General features: G+C 36.7%; 2 protein-coding genes and 1 long non-coding RNA gene across 3 annotated transcripts; 1 reads left to right on the forward strand and 2 right to left on the reverse strand.

Moving 5' to 3' along the window:
- Positions 1-1,934: 1,934 nt before the first annotated feature.
- LOC107761764 (calmodulin-7) lies at positions 1,935-4,362 on the forward strand. Its single transcript, XM_016580041.2, has 2 exons — positions 1,935-2,258; positions 3,835-4,362. The coding sequence occupies exons 1-2, from the start codon at positions 2,183-2,185 to the stop codon at positions 4,206-4,208; spliced, it is 450 nt and encodes a 149-aa protein (XP_016435527.1). The 5' UTR covers positions 1,935-2,182; the 3' UTR covers positions 4,209-4,362.
- A 1,700-nt stretch (positions 4,363-6,062) lies between these two features.
- On the reverse strand, positions 6,063-10,014 carry LOC107761762 (ubiquitin-conjugating enzyme E2 22). Its single transcript, XM_016580040.2, has 7 exons — positions 9,809-10,014; positions 8,401-8,503; positions 8,056-8,200; positions 7,901-7,978; positions 7,392-7,504; positions 7,165-7,268; positions 6,063-6,556 (listed from the first exon to the last, which is right to left on the reverse strand). The coding sequence occupies exons 2-7, from the start codon at positions 8,401-8,403 to the stop codon at positions 6,196-6,198; spliced, it is 804 nt and encodes a 267-aa protein (XP_016435526.1). The 5' UTR covers positions 8,404-8,503; positions 9,809-10,014; the 3' UTR covers positions 6,063-6,195.
- A 3,696-nt stretch (positions 10,015-13,710) lies between these two features.
- On the reverse strand, positions 13,711-16,791 carry LOC107761765 (uncharacterized). The gene is made up of 5 exons (XR_001642639.2): positions 16,490-16,791; positions 14,962-15,030; positions 14,816-14,881; positions 14,369-14,637; positions 13,711-14,086 (listed from the first exon to the last, which is right to left on the reverse strand). It is a non-coding gene; the product is annotated as an uncharacterized LOC107761765 (long non-coding RNA).
- Positions 16,792-23,373: the final 6,582 nt, after the last annotated feature.

A 23,373-nucleotide genomic window follows, 5' to 3' on the forward strand; every position in this document is an offset into this window, starting at 1 on the left:
TCGATGCCCGACGATGAAGTCTGATTAATCCTCGGAAGATTTGAGGCCGATACAACCGAATGAGGTGATACAGGGAAAAATCCAGCCCCCCGGCTTTGGTGGAGAAGAAGCGAAGTAGGATTACTATACGCCACACAGAGGGATGAATCTGACCAAGGGTGACCTGATATCTCTTGCAAAAATTGATGATCACCGGGTTGACCGGACCCAATGTGAAGGGATAAGTATAAATACTTAAAAATCCCTCCACATGGGTGACGACACTCTCTTCGGGGGGATGGAATTTGCAACACAATCTCGGAACCCCAGTTACAGTCTTTTCTAACGGCCTCGAGATGACCCTCCGTTATAGAGCACATATACATCGATACATGCTCGCATCGACCTGGGATAGATGAAGGATTCTCAACCTTAAAATTGATCTTTAGAGTACACGGGCCGGGGATATAGTCATAGGTGGACGGCTCCACCGGCGCCTTGTCGCCGGACGGCCGTGAAGAAGAAGCTTTCTCCTTCTGAGGCATAGTTTTTGAAGTCTTGGCCATTGATATGGGAGGAAGAAAGACAAGGGAAAGTAAAAAATTGACGGCACCAAAACTCTGGTAGCAACAAGAAAGGAAGAAAAGATGAGAAAATTTGGGGGAGTGAACGCGTGAAAGAAGCAAATGATAGATAAAAGAGCTATTTATAGGCTCGCATCGTGACAGTTCAATATCACAGGTGGCCGACCGCCATCTGACAAGCATTAAATACCTTGAAAGGTTGAATCGATAGGACAGCTATCGCATACGTCATAATCGATCCCTGTGAAAACGTCGTCTAATGACCCGATCGAACCACCAAAAATCACGTCGATTCTGACCGCATCCTTCATGAGAAACGAGGGGACTATCCGTATACGGTCCAAAATAGATTTCGGCCTTCCTACATTCGATTGAGTTCGAGTGTTAAAAAGTTGGAATTAAATTTTTTGGAGTGAGCTCCGAAGTCGGTACTAACGAGCCTCGAGCCCGAAGGTCGATCGAGGAGTCGACTCGATAACCCTATCGAGCCAGTGGCCGAATCGATCCGCAAGGCACTGCTTCGAGGTCGGAAATGCGCGACGCCCATCTCGAAGGTCGGACTCGAGCCAAGACCGAAAGGCCCAAAACCCAGTAACGAGCTCGAGCCAGTATCAAGCTCACAAACAAGAGCCGTTGCGACCGCACCAAGAGAGAGAATCTTGGCGGGAATCAAGGAAGAGACATGTCATCATGGGCCTCCCACTATATGTTTTATTTTATTATTTTTTGTAATAACCCTCTTCTATAAAAGGGGGAATCCTTGTAAGCTAAAGGCAGAGACAAAAGAAACAAATCACTTCTCAGATTGAAAGATATCTCTTTGTGTTTGCTTTAATTTATCTCATTTATTCTTATTGCCCACTATTTGCATTCTCATAGTCAAAAATATACGTATCTCTATTTCTGTACACGATTTATATCGAATTATATCGCATATCCTTAGAACCACACACAAAATCTAACGTTATCCGATTTTTTCGGTGAACATTATTCCAAAATATTTGTCTTAATTTACTTATCAAAAGTTTAAATATTTATATTTTAAAGTTGTCTTCTTGCCATATAAGTGAGAAAGGTTGCAACTTTATTTATTTTTGTATAGTCCTCAAAGACTTAGAACATCCACTTCCAATAGATAAGTTTATCTACGTGCCTGAAATCACACAAAATTGAGCTTTAGTAAGTGAAATAAGTTTATTAAGATGGATAAATATAATTAATTTTTGCCTTTTATAAGATTATTTTCTAAACTATATTTATTACATTATGACAAAAACTTGTAGGGTGCAAAACTGCAAATGGTAAAGCAAACGATAAGGGCAAAGCAGGAAAAACGGATACATTGAAACAAATAAACCAATCACGTCCGCATATAATGTAGGGAGAGAGACAAGTCTTTACTATTGCTGTTATTTATTCTTCTTTAATCCAATTCTACCTTTCTATTTTTTTTTTACTTATTATATTTAGCACAAAAAGTGTAGTCATTGGTATAAAAATAGCAATCATCCCATAGTTCCGAAATCGAAGAGAATTGAAAAGACGATTCTTGTGTCTGAAATTCCAGAACAATCTTCTCTCTTAAGTTTTTTCTGTAGTTGAATTGAATTGAAGAAGAAATGGCGGATCAGCTAACCGATGACCAGATCTCTGAGTTCAAGGAGGCCTTCAGCCTATTTGACAAGGACGGAGATGGTTCGATTTTCTTTCTCTCTGCCTATGTCCAATTTAAGAAAGATTTTTTAAAAAAAACTTGTGATCTAAAATAAGAAATTTACATTTTTGTGGCTATAAATATCTCATTTTGTCGCTATAAATGTTTCATCAAAGGTGAAATGAAAAGTTTAAAGATAAAATTGTTTCTACATCATGTAAATGTACCAATCTTTGCACGAAAAACTTAAAAAGTAAAGTGTGATACATAAATTAGTAGTAAGGGAGTATATATTTTGTGTTTGATGTTTATATAGGCATGTGTATAATCAAATTTATTTTCAGATCTGACGTTTGGTTTTAATTAATTGATTGATTCTGAGGTGTTAGTCCCTTTTGGTGTTTGGTTTTTAAGGTGACAGATTGATATATGAGAATATTAACTCTAATAACAGGGAATTATTGCTCTCCTAGCTTGAGGAAATGCTAAAAAACTAGTGAATATGGAAATCTTGTAGTTTGATGTTACTTTGGTGGATTATTGTGTTTTTGTTATTAATTAAGAGCTATTTTGGAGAAGTTGAGTAAATCTAATTGGATTATAGATAGAAGGAGAAATGATAATCTAATTTTGATGATAGAGTTGGCCTTTATCTTGTGGTTTTAGCTTGTTTTAAATGATGCCAAAACTCCTTTTCTAAATATATGGCGGGTTTTGTTTGATAATCAGTTTGGATGAACAATTGTCTTTAAGAAAATGGTTTGCGGTAAATGTTTTCCTTGGAAAATATTTGTTAAAGGTTGATAATAGTGTCATCAATTATGGATAGTGTTTTGCAATAAAAATTTGATGCAGATTTTGTGTTAACGATTGATAATAATGTCTTTGTATTGGTTGGGCAAGTAATGTAAAGAGATGATATATTTGTAAAGGAACATGTTTTTCGCCAATAGTGAAGGAAATCATTTTCTTCTTTTTAGGCGATGATCTGAAAGAAGAGCAGATACTATTATGTTCTGTTTGTGCCAAATTAGATTGATTTTAAACTCTGGCAACAGATCTGTTGGAGGAAGAGTGGCATGTCAGGGATGATGTTAGTTCTCTCATGGGGGATTTGTTTAGCTGTTATGTGAATCCTGAGCAGCTTTGTTTGTAATTTACCACTTTGGAACTAGTTGTGCTAGTTCATTTTATTGTGATCCTTAAATATAAAATACAAGTAACATTGACTGAGGGAGTTTCTTTGTATAGTTATCCGTTTGTGTGCTGCACTGCTGATTCTGGTGTCTAGTTTTAGATTCTGATTAATGAGATGAAAACCTTATCTTCTGAACTTATGTACAGTTATGATTAAAAAAGGACGTCTGATTCGTATAGTTGGATTTTTTGGGTCAACAAAGATTTTTGTTATTTTTATTATAAGTACGGGCTTATAAGTTACCCAGAATTGATCGTTAGCTTTGTTATTTTCTGGACATAAGTTGGAAGGTGGTGCATTTACTGTTTTCTTATGTTTGTTTGAATTGGGAAGTAGCTCACTGACCCGATGTTATAGTTAGAAAGTGTGGTTTGTTAAGTACTTCTCGTATAGTAAGCTAATTGTGAAGTTTTGTATAGGTTGCATCACGACTAAGGAGCTTGGGACTGTGATGAGGTCGCTGGGACAGAACCCCACTGAAGCAGAGCTCCAAGACATGATAAACGAGGTGGATGCAGATGGTAACGGAACCATTGACTTCCCTGAGTTTCTAAACCTCATGGCCAGGAAAATGAAGGATACTGACTCCGAGGAGGAGCTGAAAGAGGCATTCAGAGTGTTCGACAAGGATCAAAATGGCTTCATCTCTGCAGCTGAGCTTCGTCATGTGATGACTAACCTTGGGGAGAAGCTTACTGATGAAGAAGTTGATGAGATGATTAGGGAAGCAGATGTCGATGGTGATGGTCAAATTAACTATGAGGAGTTTGTTAAGGTCATGATGGCCAAGTAATTTCACCATCTCTTATTTAAGTTGAAGTTTAGACTTGTTAAAAATGTGAAAAATCCAAAAATATTTCATTGGATAGGATTTGCCTAGTGTAATGTGTTTCGTTGTACCATCTGGATGTATTGGACCTGGGAATGAATGTAATGCTTTATTGTAAGAGTGGTGGAGCATCTTTCCTCTTCTTCTTCTCTATATTCTTTTGTGTACTACTCTTAATTGATGAATGCAGTTTCATTATCAGCATTCCTGTGCTGTTGTTTCCGCGAATTAAATGCTAAATCTTCTTTGAGGTTTCTGGTTTTTGTTGGTAACACTTGTGATTAAAGAATCTATTGGTTAAAATTGAAGCTAATATCAAAACTTTGGTTCAACTTGCAGTTGATGTTTCCAAAATTTGTTACTTTAAATTGATAGTATTTAACTAGCGTACGGGATTGTTACCCAAATAACCGGTCAGATCCAATGTGCTTTTTTTCGCCAGTATAGATAGATTATACATTGATTATGCACAATTATACATATATTATGCATCCGCTGACTATTTTTAATTTAAGAGATTAGATGGGTGGCTGTTTGAGTTAATTCTTCATTAAAGTTTCTATTTTTCTACAAAGTTCCCAAGTATTAAAACTTGATTTAATGATAGAAAGAAGGTGATAAGCTAAGCACTTTATCATCACAATGAGAACCTTGTGAGGATAGGTGCAAGTTTTCTTTTTTCTTCCCCCCTCCCCCCCCCCCCCCGACAAGTTGCATCCACTGATTAAAGGAGAAAAGTATAGGTTTATGCACTATTTAAGGATTAAGATATAATATAAGGCCAAAATACATAAACAACCCAACTTGGCACCATTTTTCATTTTAGCACTCTATTTTAACCCTGTTCTATTTTGGCCCTCCAACTCTATTTCTTATGTTTCACTTTAACACAAAAGCTGAAACCAGTGCAAACAATATAGCACGTGTGTAATAAATATCCAATTAAATGTGCCACCTGTTTTTTTCATCCATGTCAAACAGGTCAATACTAGAATACCCGAACCCGAATTAAGGCCGCTTCTTATTTTCTCTGTGTCACAAATCCCTACCCGACTAATAGTACCCTAAGCTCCTTCCCAAATTCATAATCGCACATGAACCCATCGATTATCGGTGGTTTCTTCATCATTTGAAGACGAGAATCACATTTCATCAACTATTTCTTCATATTCATCAACATTCGAGACTGATTTGAAGAGTAGTTTTGATTGTTGTTGGCTTTTGGCAGCTATGTTACTTCTGAAAGTTGCAAACTTAACTTGTGTATTTTGAAAAAGTTGATTTTGTGTAAAGAATGAAACTTTGGCATATGGCAGCCGAAGTGTTATGTTGTTTGGCAGCTGATTTGTGCTTTATTCAATTCTTGCAAGAGTTGGTTTTGTGTAAAGAATGAAACTTTGGCATCTGGTGTTTGAGACCTTTTTAACAATCTGAAGTTTTTTGTGTTATTGTTTGAGGGCTGTCAATCAAAAGCTTAAAAAGTTCATTCTTATGTAATTTACTACGTAGCAGTCCTATGAAATAAAGCAACAAAAAATTAGGGCAACTCACACTATGTGAAACTACCATAATCTTTTCCTTGAAACAAAAAGGAAATATGTATATATTGCTCACTTCTGGTTACAAAAAAGATAATGGATAAACAACATAATTTCATATTCCAAATCGCCCTTTTTAGTCGGATGCAACTTCGACCACAAGTTATTATAACTTACAATTGCCTGATTGAGTTGCAACCATTGCAAACTACAGACTTAAAATTATGAAGAATTTTTTTTTCAAGGGGTCTGTAAAAAGACTGATAATGAACCATAAAACTTGAAAGGAACAACTCAAATAGTCCATTTCATTTATCAGGACATAATACAAGCTCAGTTCTGCAGAACTGTTTTCATCTATCAAATAAAAGCAACCAAGAGAAAAGAAGATTTAGTCCCCCCTTAAAACAAGTTTATAATCTCTTCAAGCTTTTCTTTCTTGCATCAATCTTCTTTTTATCTGCAGGGAGTTTATGCAATCCAGCTTCCTTCTTCAGGGTTACCAATGGTGGTGCTGCTGATCCACTAACCGCTGTGTCCGCAGTTGAACCGGGAGCTAGTGGCTGGTCTAGACTGTTTCCACCTTTTACAATGTTAACTGTAGGGGCTAATGGAGAAGGCTGTTGGAGAGGCGTAACTCCAGATATTGCAGTCTTCTGATCAACGTTACACAGTGAAGTATTTGTCTGGCCAACATTTAGGGCTGTAGTCGACTCGGAAATAACTCCTGTTTTTAACTTAGGCTTTGGTTTAGCATGAATACTGGTATAAAGCCTGCATGTTTAAACACAGAGGAACATTGGACGGAGAGCAACTACATTCAGTGATTGAAACAGTGGTTTAAACTACAAAAGGGAGCAACGTGAGCTAGTCATAAGTTATATCGAAACATTATTCCCCACGAACACATAAGCCATGCTAGTGAGCAGCAGTGGTTTAAACTCCCTATCCAACTTAGCCGTTGGATTTACAAGCAGGAATTACAGGTTTACGCCTACAACACTTGATAGAACCTTTTTTACGGCACTTCATCCTCCTTGTCACGTTTTACATCTACAAAGAGAAATGGGCATGAGTTGATTCGCTTGGATTTTCTTTTTGGTCATCATAAATTGATTAATACCGGATAGATGTATGATCAGTTCCTATTTGAATCTCCAGTTCGACCATTTCTTCAAAATGAACTGTAGCATCATTTCCATGAATCCGCAAAAATAAGATACAACTTAAGAACAACAAAACCATGTTCTCTCCGTAAATAAAATGGCATTTAGATAGAGGATAATTAAGCAGGACAGAGTAATACCAAATAAGAATGCAATAACATCATACAAGTGAAGGTGACATAATGAAGTGAGTGAGACTAGGACACACTAATTTACCTTGCATGTCTAGCATACTCGTCATAATTATCAAGCAGCATTTTACCAGCTTGCTCATTTAACGCAGATTCTGGAAATGGCTCGATCAGTAAACACCTTACCACCTGTTACAAAGCAGTGACCACAGCAAATAACAAATCAAAGAAAGAAAAAGGTCACTTCACACTTATATTATTAAAGTCCTCTAGGCAGGCTCGATATTTGACTTAGAAAAAGCAGAAACTTACCATGAGAACATGTCGTAGGCCCAAACTAGGATTCCAATCTTTTTTCAGAGCATTGACACAAATTTCACCATTGGAAGCAATGTTGGGATGAAAAATCCTGGTTAGAAAATAACCTAGAGAGAAAAACAAAAAATGTAAGTTATGTACTCATCCATATTGGGCCTAAGCATTGGCAAAGGGTAACTGCTCCGGCAATACGTCATGAGAAGTGACAAAGATCTTCCCTAAAGAACTAGCAATTGTAACTTATCACGAAAAAAGAAAAGGAAACGAAAAGAGCTTGGAAAAATAAAGTCGGTTGACCTATTTAGTATATGACTAGGAAGTGAAAGAGAGTTCCTAAAACAGAGGAATAAAGGGTAAAGTACGACTTAGGCGCTTGAATTGTGATTAATACAGCGCCCAACTGATTGAAACAAAAGCTAATGCAAAGCTAAACTAGATCCAAGTAAAAGGCTACAAAAGCGTGTCACAGGAAAAACTTAAAAACCTTGCATGTGGAGACAAACCTTTGGGTGGGGAATGAGGGAAATCGTGTGTCAAAATCAATTTCATGCGGAAAACCCCGTTCTCATAGGGAGTCCCAGCTGCATGGTAGAGATAGAGCAATTAGAACAAGTGTTGTGTCTCAAAAAGTGAAATATAGACAACAAAGACACCGTACCTGGGCCCTCGATATCAGCATATATGGTTGAAAAATCATCATCGTTTACACCTACTTTGATGCCTTCGGGAGGAGTTTCGTCAAGATTTTTCAATTCCTTTGCCAATTGTTTTATCACGTTTGGTGGGAGATTTTCATTAGTTGCCTACGCCAAAAACACCAAATTAAGGACAATATCAATTGCAGATGGCATAAGGTGCTACAGGTTGGATGGCACAATGTAGTAAATTACGCGAGCACAAGAAAAAAAAAGGAAAAGGTAAGAACAAATTCACTTGCATATAGGGAGAAAATGACATCAAGAAACCTAGAAAACCTAACAACATATTTAATTTGATGAAATACCATAGCCAAATATAAGTATAATCCTAGGATCAGTTGGCAAGTGCACGCAAGTAGTTTTTGCAGGTAGTTCAGATGTTGAAGACAATCAACTTATTATTGGATCCTGCAAAAGGGCCAGAAAAAGATCATCAGAATACAATCCTTCAACATTCGTTCAAACAATCATAAGACACAAGCAACTAAATAGCTGCTCAAAATGATCAGGCCATCTTCAAGAAAATTGTGCGAATCCACCAGACACGGATAACATGTGTCTAAGAACCACAAAAGTTCATAGACTTCTCTTCTCCGTATTAGTCTATACAATTATACAAAATGTGAAATAAATTTCTACTGATACTCGAGCTGAAATACTACACTTGACTATTCCAATCAGAAATTCAGCTCTACCTTTTTGAACTTACAACTATCTACCCAGTAGCACAGAAATTTCCTATGAGCCTAAGGCATAACTTTCTCGTTAATAAGCTCAATAGAAAGCAATTCTTTATTTTTTATAATGTTCCACTACAAAAGGGAAATTCCCTTCACAATCAGGACAGCAACATCATCAGATATGGTAGATTGACTAGTTTCAGCTAATGTTAAATGTAACGACATTGCTCAGAGAATGATATGTTTCCAAGCCAAAAGTTGAACACCATAGAACCAATAACCAAAGCAACAATTTTCAGATGGAAACCTTAGGTTGAGATAATAACTCTATAAGCACAAGATCAAATCGCAGTAGAATAACAGATACAGTAAAAACTAATCCACATACTTTCTCAAATTCAACTTCAAATTATATAAAACAAACTAAAACCCTAGTAAAGTGAAGAGGGGAGAATAGATTTTACATATTCCAAACCTTCTCACAAACTAAGGAGATCAAAGATTCAAAGAATCCTGCACTTTGGGATTTCATCAAGGGGAAAAATGAAAAATTGCTTATCACAACCAAAGTCAAGAGATAATAGATACTTTTCTATAGCAACTTTAAGTCAAATTAAAACCCAATTTTGCTATTAACACATATCCCAATGCACCAAGATAAGCACATAAGGAGTCAGTAAAACTGTAAAAGACACAACTACAAATATATTGGAATCTTCACACCAAGCGAAAACCTAATTAGTCAAGTAAAAAGATCCTATCTTGACAATTAAACCAGAAACACAAGTCCAACCATGAAAGAAAAGAACTTTACATACAAAAAAGCTCCCCCTTTACAATTAAAATCAGATAAAGCACCGATCTGAAGAAAACTCCGAGAAATGGCAAACCCAATTCTAAATATCAAATCTTTAATCAGTCCCAAGTCAAGAATCAGGTACCGATAATCAAGACTGAATTTTTACACAACAGCAGTCATCAAGATAGTGCTAGAAGAGAGAAAGAAAGAGAAATCCCAGATGGGAAAAATTACCTTTCGATTGAGGAGAGATAGAGAGAGAGAGAGAGAGAGAGAAATATGGGTGTGGGATTTAGGGTCTATTTGATTTCTCTTTCCCTAGTTGGAATAACACCCACAAAATCCAGAAAGGGATGGCTTTTAATAAATCATTGATGAATGGATTAAAGAGCCAATCTTGATTGATATATGTACGTTACATGCCAACAAAGTCCAGAGAGGAGAGGGTTCGTTGTAAGACGAAGTTACATAGAATAGGTATATAAAATCGGTTTATGTAATATTATTAGATTCGATACGTAACTTTATAAAAAAACAAAAAATATATTAAATTTATAATCTTAAATAAGTCGTAAATCTCATTAGTTATAAATTATATAAAATAGTAAATTTAAAATCAAGTTATTTTTAAATATAAAAAGATAAGTATTAACTTATTGGGACAGAGTAAATTGAAACATATGGACCATAAAATGAGGAAAATGAAAAAAATACTTTTTAGTAAAAAAGGAATGAAATAAAGGATGATAATGTTTTTTGATGAAATTTAAATTTTTTACCACTTTGTTTTCATCATTCGTTTATTACATTTGTAAAGTGAAATCGTAACCGCCATCAACAACAACAACAAACCCAATATAATACTACTTGTAATAAAATTGTAACCATTAGACTATATTACTAATCTAAGTTCTCAAATTCGAGCTATTATGACAAAATTAATAATAAAAATTTAGAAATAGTGAAATTTAACTTTAAAAGTACCATATAACATCGGATTATGCTTATGAAAATGTGTTATATTGGAAAAATATATAAATTCTCAAATAATGTAGTAACAACATTTGTTTGTGTTTGCCTGGCATTTCGAATTTAATCTTAGTTTATGAGGAACCTCAACTATTTTGTATAAACATTTCTAGTTAAGTTATATTTTATAAAATTGTGTGAGGTTCAAATGATAATCAGTTTATACTTACTTTCAAGTTATAAATCTAATTGGAAAGTGATTATAGTCGATTTTATACTTTTTTTTACTAGCATGGTTTTTCATTGTGTCTCTTTATTTTTCTTGAGATTTAGAATAAATTATATTTAACTCTTTAATCATTGGGGGAAATTATAAAAAATTACTCCCTCCTTTTTGTGTAGACTATAGAGGAACCACATGAGCTAGCATTTTGTAATTACTCAGAGAATCTCTACATCTTTGTAATAACCCTTTTATGAGTTATGAACTATCCTAAAATCCGACCTAAATTGTAATGAATTTTTTAAATTTAAAATTTTCCAATAAATAGCTATGCCTTAGAGCAATTATTTGTCAATTCAATAAGGATATCTATAATAGTTGGCATGGTCATTATGTCACTCCATTGACAAAAATGCCTATATGTTCCCATTGTAGGTCCATTCATGAACAAATAATTGGGTAGCTTGTATTTTCTAAAATTTTAACTTTTAATGAAATTTCTCAATGACTTTAATATTTTAAATATATTCTTTTATTTGTCAATAGTATCCATGTCACGTTGTACACATCTAACTTAAATTTTATAATATATAATATATATGTGTATATAAAAATAAACATCCGGAGTACTAAGTACAAGACCTATAATACTTAAATGTAACACTAAAATGGCTTTGGTAAATGGAGCACTCCTCAACATCACTATTGATGCTGAAAGGATAAGTCTACATTAAACATAAAAACTAAATGTATAAATTAGTGCATAAAATTTAAATTCGTATTCTTCACGAAAATATCCAAAAAGGATAAATTTTAAGTAATTATAATGACATGAAATATCTTATTACTATTAAGAAAGAGAACTAATAACAAGGATAGAAATGAGATATTAATTTAATCATTGGTAGTTGAATCATACAAAAGCTAGCTGGATTAATTCCACAATAAATTATATATTTAATTGAAATAAGTATTAAAATTATAGTACTATTTATATCATCCTTATTTGTTTAGTTATTTATTGATTATCAAGGGCACTTGGTCTTATCTTCTTATTTTATTAATATTATTTCATTTTAAAGAGAAAAGCAGCCAAGTAGGTACTTATTTAATAGTTATAATTCAAAGGTCCGAATTTTGTCGGGTTTTGGGCCATACCAAACAGGCAAACACTGTCTCGAATTCAAATTTGCCGACACTTTAGGCTTGTGTTATTGACCGTTGGACGGTCCTCTTCAAAAACTAGCCGTTGGCGCCCTGCCAGCGTTTTATTATCTTGCATTTTTTCTTTATTAACAACCTTTTATTTGTATTTATTTCATCAACTCAAAATGAATAGGTGGTTCATAATACTAAAAACGAATCGTCTATTTTATTTTTTATTTTGATTATTCAATCTGAATTTTTAGAATAACAATTTATTTTAAACTTAAATACTAAAAATATTTTTATTTCGAGTCTTATCAAAATTTGAAGTGAGCGGTATTTAAAAGATTTGACATTGATTAAAAAAAAAAGATAAAGATTGGCATTGATGCAAATTTTCCTTGTTGTACCATATCGAATTCTCGTGTCATTAATTATAATCAGTGCACGTTTAGACGTGTGTTGTATATTTTTTTTTTTTTTTTTAGATAGTGAAATTTAGTAGCCATTTTGTATTGTGCCCAGTTATCTTTACCGTTTGAAGGTCTTTCAACAACGAACCCATTAAAACCCTACGAGTAGGGTATGGGAAAAGTAATGTATACGCAAACCTTATCTTATGAAGGAGAATAGATTGTTTCCGATAGATCATCGGCTTAAGAACAGTGAAAAGAAAATAATAACCAATTAATAGTAACAACAAGGTAGTAGGCAGCGGAAGCAAATAGCAAAACATATAATAACCGGATCTAGAAATACATACAAGAATAGTGCCAATACTATTGGTAGTAGTTCCTTGTAATAACAAGAAACTAAGAATAGGAAATACAAGACTAGTGCTAATACTACTGGTAAGATATGGAGAAACTCTCGATTACCTGTCAACCCACAACCTTAATTCTCGACCTCCACATCTTTATGTCGAGGGTTATGTCCTCGGTAAGTTGAAGTAGTGTCATGTCATGGTTATTCACCTCTTCTCAGTACTTTTTATGCCTCCCTCTACCCCTCCTCTGACCCGCCACGGTCAACCTCTCACACCTCCTAAGCGGAGCATCAGTGTTTCTCCTCTTCAAATGTCCGAACCATCTCAGCCTCGATTTCCGCATCTTATCTTCCAGAGGAGCCACACCCACCTTATCTCTAATAACCTCATTTCTGATCTTGTCTTTTCTGGTATGCGCACACATTAACATCCTCATTTGTGCTACTCTCTATCTTCTGGACATTAAATATCTTTCGTAATTAATATTTTATTGAAGGCAGTAACTCTATATTTTTTTAAAAGAAAGGGGAATAACTTAGAAGACTAATTTGAAGCATCTAATCTTTAGCAAATAAGTGTTGGGATTCTGTTAGTTGGTAAAGAGACAATTTGACAAGAACTTTCTTTCATTTTCTCTCTTAGTGGGATTTGACAATGAACTTTGGCATCATTTGCTTTTCTTTTTAGCCAAAAGTAGGTTGATTAGTAATAATAAATATTATGGTTACTGGTTTAACTGGCAATTGGAATGCATTACCATTTATCTGCAAAGAAATTCAATGTTTCAAATTGTCAATTACTTGTAAACAACACTACTTATTCAATCACTTTTTCTAAATATGTTCATATTTGGCTTCTGTTTTTCAATTCAAGTGTACTCATAATTAAAAAGATTCATCAAATTAGACTACTACTATACTAACATCAACCTACTTTATCCTTTTCTGTTATTCAGACTTGAAAAAACCATATAAAAACGAAGCTTCTATAGGCGAGTTAAAAACTTGTGACGTAAAACACCTCGGCAAAATCAAAATTTCTATAAGCTCATCTCACAACTTGGAAGAGATCACATCAAAGCAATTATGCAAGTACTCATATTCTTTAAAAATAAAATTACTCATATTCTCAGAGTTTTAGAGATTTCAAATTGAAAAAGTGGACGGAATACAAAGAGCTAAATTTGTAAAGTTGAAAAAATAGATGTAGAATGGAGATATTAGTATACTCTTCTTGTCCTTCTGTTCATTTTGTAAGTTGCTGCTAATCATGTGTTGCTAGCACAACAGATCAGTCTTCTTCAGCTGAACACAGATTTTATCCCACTTTATTGCTGATGGTTTGATAAAGAGAGTGAAATTGTGTGTTCCCTTTATTTATAGCTGTATACTTCTTCGTCCCATTTGACCTTTAGCAGCAAATATCCAACAAAGTAGATCAAAAAAATAAAGTTGTAAAATCAAAATATTAGAGAAAGAAAGAAAAAAAGAATAGGGAGTTTAAGTTATATACGCTATCAGTGAAGTTTAACATGCGGTAGCATGTTAATTACCATCTTTTACCAAGCTACCGGCAATGTTATCATAGAGATTTATATGTAATCGCTTTGTAAGTGATCTAATTCTGTAAAACAAATTTACAATACAGTGTATAGAACTTAAGCTCAATGTAAAAAAGACAGTGGAAGTACCTGTCACTACGCTCCAACTTGTTTGCTTGGTCAATATGACCTTGTATCCTGTTATCCAATATCAACAACAACAACAAACTCAGTGTAACCCCTCGAGTGGGGTCTGGGGAGGGTAGTGTGTACGCAGACCTTATACATATCTTGTGAAGGTAGAGAGTCTGTTTCCAATAGACCCTCGGCTTAAGAAACAGTGAAAAGTAAGCAACCAACAATCTTGTTAACCAATATCAATGAAACTTTTCCACATCATCTTCTGGTACATTAAGCTCCTGAGTGCAGATGAACATAACAACTTTCAGTGCAGCAGATTTTTTCTCATAGACATAAGTAAGAAACACTCAACAAAAAAGTCGATTACAAAAGTAGTAGGAGTGCACGAAATACTTATTTGAATAGAGAGGAGAAGTATAATTTAAATATTGGCAAATGCATGAGAATTACTCATACCTTTGATATGAAAGGAAGCCTGATTCTTAATTTGTCATGGCCAAGATTTCTGGGTCATTTTTGTACCTGGAATACGATCTTGGAAAGTCAGAAAAGTGTAACAAAATAAGCATAATAAACTACATGCTGAATAGAGGTATACATACGGTTTTGCCTCCTGCCCATCAAACGGATTAACTTGCGATTCCATAAGTATGTTGGCCAGTACTAAGTATCTGCAAAGTTAAATAACGAACTGAATTTTAACAAGTGAGGCAACTTTTGAAGGTGGTGAAAAGAAAAACTTTTGAATGTAAAAATGCTGAAATCCCAGAGCAGAGTCATATCCTCAAACTCAGGTGGCGCATGGAGCTTTCTTTTTATTCTTTTAAGTCATTAAATATTAAAATTCCTAGAGTGGCCTATGGATAAACAAGATGATAATTGATCATTATTTGGAAGTGTTCCCTTGAGCAGTAGAACGGCAGGAAAAAGCAGGTTTTCTGAGCAATAGGACGACAGAGAAATGTACCCAAAAAAAAAAAAGGTAACAACGTGTGCTACATTTGGAGCAAACTCATGCTGAGCCGTACTAGCTCTTAATTAATTGAGTAGTTCAAATGCACGTCAATCAGCTAACAGGGAGGAGTTAAGAGGCTTTAGGTGATCATTGGTTGGATTGGTGGTTTCTTCATATACTGAAAGTTATGTTGCGCGGACTCTCCAAAATGTAGCCACACCCGCGTCAGATCTTTCAAAAATGCACTACTTTTGGAGGATCCGACACGTATACGGCCACATTTTCGAAGAGTCTGAGCAAGATAGACTGAAAGCACAAACTACAAACAAAGAATATTGAAAGAAGCAGGTCTGAGAATTATTGACAAGGAGAACGATTTAAAACTAAAGAGAGAAGAAAACAACACAAGGCCAGGCATTGAGAAGGCTCCCATGTTGCACAAATTATGATAGTCTGAAGAAGAAACCAAGTGGCAACTGGCATTGAGACCAACAAAGGAGAAAGTTGAAATGATTCTTTTTTAACTGCAGAATACTAAGATATGGGGAAGTTTGATAAATATCAAAGAAGAAATTAACTTTTATGCACTTCTAGTGATACTATCAGAAATTAACTTTTATGATAGTATGATTTGTCTTTGAGTCTCAGTTGTTTCTGCTGTACGGACTTATTTTGGGTAGTACGATTTGCATAACACTGTACAACCCCTTCCTTTTGTGTGATTTTAGTGATGATAGTAGTCGGACCAGCTTACATGCACCTCAAATAATCCGTTAGGCGGCCCACTACAACCAACAAGCACCTGTTCCAGTTAAACCAATCCACCTAGGCTGGAGCAGATGGACGGGCTCACTCTGAGAATTGTAGCTAGAACAAACTTTTACATATCCAAAGGAAGAGTAAATATTCAAAAACCAATCCTCACTAACAAATTGAGGAGCACACTCTTGATTTCCATTAGTCATATGCACTTCTAGTGATGCTAACCTGTGTAGTTAATATCTCTAACTTGTATAATTCGCCACTTTAGTATATCAGTTCTTATTTCCTTTTAGTTGTTCCACCAATAACAAAATTATTTGATTGTAAGAGCTCTAGTCAGCCAAGGACAGGAGTTGTAATGACCTGAACAGAATAAGAGAGACGACTATAAATTAAAGTATCTTTAAACTTACTTCAGGCACTGGATCTGGATGCGCCGGTGATAACCAGCTTCCCATACAATTCTGATTTGATTGTAAGGACCTTCCCATACAATTCCTATCATTGAGCATTTAAAAAAACATGTCAAAGGAAAATGAACTTCAGAGCTGAAACAAGTTATATTTCTAGCTTTCCAATTATCATAGTTGTAAAATTAGACTGTGCATCACATACGTAAATGGTTATTTTATGAAAAAATAAGCTACAAAAAATAATTGAAATATATAGAGAAAAACATGATCGGGAACAATAACCCACTACTTATACAAATAATTTATGAAAAAAATAGGCTAGACACCTCACTTACAAGACAACAAAATCAAGCTACTAGTACTGAAAGATGCATATCAGAAGTAAAGGGAGGTAACATAGAACTATCAGCATCATCATATCAGAAGTAAGGTGACCTTAAGGGTGTGTTTGGTATAACGGAAAATATTTTCTTGGAAAACAAGTAGTAATCTTATTCATTATCCGGTGTTTGGTACGCGCAAACTTCCAAACACATAAACATCCGAATGCATAACTTTGGAACTTGTAAAATTTCGAACATGTAAACCGAAAGATGAAAAAACTAAAACTGAAAATATATAAAAAAAAAAATATTTTTTTTCGGGGTGGGGGAGGGTGGTGCAGAAAAACGAAAAAACAGAAATTTGAAATTACAAAAAAAAAGTAAAAGTTAAAAAAAAAAAAAATTGTGCGTGGGGTGCAGAAAAACGAAAAACAGAAATTTGAAATTACAAAAAAAAAATAAAAGTAAAAAAAAAAAATTGTGCATGGGTGGGGCAGTGGGGGGTGGGTGGTGCAGAAAAATGAAAAAACAGAAATTTGAAATTACAATTTTTTTTTTTTTGCGGGGAGGTTAGTAGGGTGGGTGGTGACAAAAAAAAACTGAAATTTGAAAAAACAAAAGCCTTTTCTGAGAGAGGGGGTGGGGTGGGTAGGCATAGGGTGGGGTTAGGTGGGTGGGGTGTGGGGTGGATTAGTGAGGGTGGGGAATAGGGCGGGGAAGGTTGAGAAGGAGTTTTGAAAAATATTTTCTCTTCTCTTGATAAGGAAAACATTTTCCTCCAATTAGAGGAAAATGAGTTCATGAGGAAAATATTTTTTAAAATATTTAAACCAGCAAAACATGAGAAAATTGGAAAATACCTTCGTACCAAACACATCCTAAGTCTATATTACATCTGTTAGTGGCACAAAATACACCTCTAACATAACCTCCAAAAATCCTTAATTACTAGTTACTTTCAATCAACAACATGCAACAGAACTGTTCTGCAAAAGCATACACACTTTAAATCCCAAAAGCATAGAATGCTATGGCAGTATAATGGAAGTGTAGTAAAAAGAGCCATCCACAAGGCTGCCATCAATGCGGCTATTACTCACGTCTTGTCTTACAAGAATAACAACAACAACAACATTACCTAGTGTAATCTCATAAGTGGAGTCTGGAGAGGGTAGTTGTACGCAAACCTTACCCCTACCTTGTCCAGTGTAATCCCACGTATTGTCTTAATTTTCTAAAATTCAAACCTGCACATCCAAATATAAAGTGATATAGTAGCCTTCAGCATTTAGAGGGAGAAGATGTTCTTTCACAAAATTTAATGACAACCAAGTCATCTAAATGTCTACTAAGTTGATAATTGTTATATTCATCTATGGATTTTGCTGTAATTTGGTTAGAATATTATCTTGGGCAGCTTCTTTTTGGTCTCTCTGGCTTTTCGTTGTGTCTGATAGTTCTTTCGGCATGTAGTATCCCACAATAAATTGCTTGGGCAGAAAGCAGTAGAGAAACTTTTTACAACCCAACCGACAAGTTTTGACTTCCAACTGGTAAGATAAGTTCAAAAGCTATGATTGTTTTCTTGGGCCTCGATTGTTAAGCAGTCAATAGGTTAGATTGGTCTATAAACTTTTCCTTCTGTTAAACAGATTTTGCATGAAGCATAGTCTATGTATGGGAAACCAACCAGCAACACCAATTTCTCAGCGAAAATTAACACCATTTAGATGAATTTCCGACGCATAAGAATGTAATTACCATTCTGCCTTCTCATGTAAATTACCTGAAGCGCACCCTTTGGATCCGTCTAAACCAAACCTGAAAAATCAGGGAATAGAGAAGAAGCTCTAGATTTAGAAAGCAGGAATAAGACTATAATCACTGTAATGCATGCCCTACTGAAAATGACAAAATCATGTAACGACCAGTGTTTTTAAAAGGCGTTTTCGGGGCGAGGCGCACCAAAAATGCCCTGAGGCGATGTGTGGGCCGAAAGTCTTATGACACGTACGCCCGGGCGTTTGAGGCGCGTTTTTAGTGAGGCGTAAGCCCCAGAGACTTTTTTAAATTAAAACAAAATTTGTTGAACAAGCCCTTCATATAATACCCAAATTTTCAAAAGTCGGCTTGGTAATTACTCAAAAGTTTTAAAAAGGAACTGAAATGTATTAAATTTAAAAGTCAAGACCTTTTTATTGATTGAAGCCCTAATTCATAGTCTTTCCCAATTCTTTATCTTGTCCGCTAGTTTGCTAATATTTCCTAAAAGCAACGAATATTCAATTTTTTTTTTACAAATACAAAGAGAACTACATTCTCCTTCACAGCAGCAAGTTCAAAGTTCAAATTGCAGGTTAGTCATCCTTTTTGTTCCTTCATGTAGAAAACTTTATTCTTTTCGACTCAAGTTACTTGTGCTTCTAAGTAGCGTATAATAGATTGTTTTGACTAGTTTTTTGTGGGGATGGAGCAAATCTATATATATATTTTTCACATATTTATAGTTTTCTTCAATTTTTATGCAATTTTACCTGTTTATAAATATTTATTGTAATTGTATTATTTTATAAAATATTTACAATGTAATCCCTCGTCCGATGTCGAGCCTAGGCTCTGATACCAACTGTTACGCGGCGCCTTCCTGAAGTTCCTTGGAAGGGCGACGTAAGGCTAGGCAACCGATGTCAGTACGGTTGCTGTCCGCCAACTGAGGTCCCCTCCGTACGCTAGACTAGATTGTCAGTGCCGTACGGGAAAACCAATGTCATGAGCAATTGAAGAGAGCAGAAAAGAGAATTGAGAATGAAAGAAAGCTTGATTGCATTGAATGAAAGCTATTACAGAAAACAAGACGGTGTCGGGGGGGAGAGACACCAGTACAGAGAATTATGCTTAAAAAAAAAAACCAAAGTTACATGAGTTGACCTAAGAAAATTGTAGAAGCACACTGAAAATGAATGAAATAAAACTACTCAATAATTATAATGAAAAGGACTTAGTCTTCTACAAGGTGGAAGCAAGTCCGATGGCAGCAACTTTGTCTTGAGCATCAGGGTCTGCGCGCGCATTGCTGTTGGCGCGCTCGACACTATTTGGATCTGCCAGCGGCTGGGCGTTGGTGCTTGGCATTGGATCTGCGTGCGGGGCACTGTCTGTGCGTGCGGCACTATTGGCAACATGATGGTTCGTGCACGCGGCATTGTCGGTGCGCGCGGCACTGATGATATTCGCCAGCCGCTGGGCGCTAGCACTGATTATCGGTGGGGCGACAGAGGCGCATGCGCGCTTGTCACTTAGCGCTGCCGAGACCACAGGGCCGACCGTGGCGCTAGGCGTTGGGAGTCTTACCGGGATGCCACGGGGCGCGTACAAGGGGTTATGGGTCGATGATGGAAAGCAGCCCATGACATTCTCCCCCACCTGAGTTGGCGACGTCCTCAGAGCCTTACCTGCCGGATGATGATGATTGGTCAGGCTCTTGTTGGCTGGGAGGTATGTTCCCCTCAGTGTTGTGAGATGGCTTTCTGAATGATCTTCCATGTATTTCTGAAATGCTTGGAGGCAGCTGACATGGAAAACTGGATAGAGTTTCCACCAGGCTGGTGTGTTCAGCTGGTATGTGGATTTCCCAATGCGCATTTCAATGAAAAATGGTCTGGTGTATTTTTGCAATAGGCGAGGATCTTGGGTCCTCTTTGCAAACAAGTTCCGCTTCGGGGTTCTCACCATCACTTTGTCCCCTACTTGATGTTGGACAAAGTGAAGGTTTTGTTTGGCATACCTCGTTGTCCTCTCTTGGGCTTTGACAAGATAGCTCCGCACTATCTTTAAAGTTTGCTCCCATTCTGTCTAGAAACTGGCAGCTCGAGGAGATGTTGGCATGTTTAGTGCATTCACATAATGTGGGATTAACGGTTGCTGTCCGGTAACAATTTCAAAGGTGTTTTTGTTTGTATGGGCGCACTTTTGTGAATTGAAACACAACTGAGCAGCATCCAGAAGCTTCACCCAATGTGTTTGTGACCAGGTTGCAAATTGGCGGAGATATTCCTCCAGCATGTCATTGAACCGGTCTGGCTGGCCATCTGCTTGTTGATGGAAGTTTGAGTTATGACTCAATTTGGATCCGAGGCAACTGAAGAGTTGGGTCCAAAATTTGCTAGTGAAGCACGGGTAGCAGTTGGCTCCCGTTGTATCCCCCTCGGACAGGCGGCTGAGACCTATCCTTATGAGTTTCCAACTGATAATCCCCAAGGCACTCTGCAGCATAAATGGCCTTGGGCAGGGTATCTACCCGTTGTCTTTTCATCTCCATACGGGCATGAGGTTTCAAACCTTCTATGAATGCGAACAGTTTGTCTTTGTCCCCCATATCCCGTATGTTTAGCATGAGTGCGGAGAATTCACGCAACTTTCTCCCCGTGCTTACGGGGCTGTTACGCGACGCCTTCCTGAAGTTCCTTGGAAGGGCGACGTAAGGTTAAACAACCGATGTCAGTGCGGTTGCTATGCGCCAACTGAGGTCCCCCACCGTACGCTAAACTAGACTGTCAGTATCGTAAGAAAAAACCAATGTCGTGATCAATTGAGCAGCGGAAATGAGCAATGCTGATGAAAGCTGATGATTGTATTGATGATGATGAAAGCTATTACAAAATACATATGCGGTGTCGGGGTGGGTGGGGGGAGAGACACCAGTACAGAGAATTGTTTGATTGCTTGAATGTTTGAATGCTTTGGTCCCCCTTAATAATGCTTAAAACAAATAAACCAAAGTTACATGAGTTGACCTACGAAAGCTGTAGAAGCACACTGAAAATGAATGAAGTAAAACTACTCTATAATTACAATAAAAAGGACTTAGTCTTCTACAAGGTGGAAGCAAGTCCGATGGCAGCAACTTTGTCTTGAGCATCAAGGTCTGCGCGCGCATTGCTATTGGCGCACGCGACACTATTTGGATCTGCCAGAGGCTGGGCACGGGTGCTTTGCATTGGATCTGCGTGCGGGCACTGTCTGTGCGTGCGGCACTATTGGCAAGATGATGGTTCGTGCGTGCGGCATTGTCAGTGCGCGCGACACTGATGGCATTCGCCAGCCGCTGGGCGCTGGCACTGATTATCGGTGGGGCGACAGAGGCGCATGCGCGCTTGTCACTTGGCGCTGCCGAGACCATGGGACCGACCGTGGCGCTAGGCGTTGGGAGGCTTGCCGGGATGCCACGGGGCGCGTCCAAGGGGTCATGGGTCGATGCATATGTAAAATGCCTCGCCTTACACCCACGCCTTTTAAAACACGGGTAATATACATGGACAAAAGCTCTAGATTCAGAAAGCAGGAATAAAACTTCAGAATAATTTCTTTCCTTCTTTCTATGGACTACATAAATCTTATCTTCCAGCCCAAAATAGGCAAGGGGAATCCGTTGATCGAATTCATTCCTGATGATGTGCCTCTTAACGGATTGTCAGTCAATGGCTCAATGGACAACACTAGCCCATTTGATAAAGTACAGAATGAATATAAGCTTGTAAATTACACATAAAAGTTAGACTGAAACCATTGATCAATGTCTCAAAATAGCATATCAAACATCAAATTATTTATATAGAGAAACCCAACTAATTTTGGGATGTCCTAGCTGATTACAACAACAACAACTACACCTCAGTACCAAACAAGTTGGAATCAGCTATATGAAGTCTCATGTTTCTCTGCTTAAGCTCAACTCATGTCATTAATATGTCATAGCCGATTGATTTACACAACCACAAACATACATTTTATAAAAAAAAATACCTTTTGAATTGTAATACTGATTCTCAATGCCAACTTCCTGCTCCTCAAGCTCCTCGTCCGAATACTCAAATCCATAATCCTCCATGCTATTTATTACCAGTTACTCTTCCATTATTGCTCATACTTTATGAATATTTAATGCATGTTATTGTCAACCTCTTATTGGATCTGTCCCACCTTATCCACGCCCTCATGATTCGCATCTAGAGATATTATCATTAACTAGGTTTAACCCATTATTGCATAAATATAATAGTTTCAACAGAAAGTTATACTTTTTGGTCAAACAATTTGGCGTCGTCCCGCACCATCCACATGATCATCGGCGAATGATGAACTCGAATAAAGTATGAAGTTCACCACAACCCACAAGCTCAAATAGTCGATCACCCACGAACGGTATGATGAACTCGAAGAAAGTATCATCTTCGATAAGTCAGATACCAACGGTTTGGTTTTCCCTCACTATGATGCTTTTGTTATCACTTTACGAATTTTAGATACCGATGTGAGATGCATTATGTTAGACGATGGGAGCGGGGTATGCATTATCCACCCTCGAGTACTTGCACAAATGAACAAGGATAAGATAGTGTCGCGCTGCATCACACTAACAGGTTTTAACAATGCAGTGGAACGAACATCCGGCGAGATCACACTCCCCATCCTGGCCGGTGGCGTCACTCTAGAAACCACATTCCATATCATGGACCAGGATACAACATACAATGACATAATATGGCGGCCATGGATACACTC

This window comes from Nicotiana tabacum, chromosome 24 (assembly GCF_000715075.1).
Source record: "Nicotiana tabacum cultivar K326 chromosome 24, ASM71507v2, whole genome shotgun sequence".
NCBI classification, from domain to species: domain Eukaryota; kingdom Viridiplantae; phylum Streptophyta; class Magnoliopsida; order Solanales; family Solanaceae; genus Nicotiana; species Nicotiana tabacum.

Bases quoted from the DNA above. Each gene is read 5' to 3' on its own strand.
- LOC107761764 (XM_016580041.2), top strand. From the start codon at position 2,183: ATGGCGGATCAGCTAACCGATGACCAGATCTCTGAGTTCAAGGAGGCC. The intron at 2,259-3,834 runs GTTCGATTTTCT...AGTTTTGTATAG, and splicing joins ATTTGACAAGGACGGAGATG to GTTGCATCACGACTAAGGAG.
- LOC107761762 (XM_016580040.2), bottom strand. The intron at 7,979-8,055 runs GTACGGTGTCTT...TCTACCATGCAG, and splicing joins TGCTGATATCGAGGGCCCAG to CTGGGACTCCCTATGAGAAC. The intron at 7,269-7,391 runs GTAAGTTTCTGC...GCTTTGTAACAG, and splicing joins GCCTACGACATGTTCTCATG to GTGGTAAGGTGTTTACTGAT.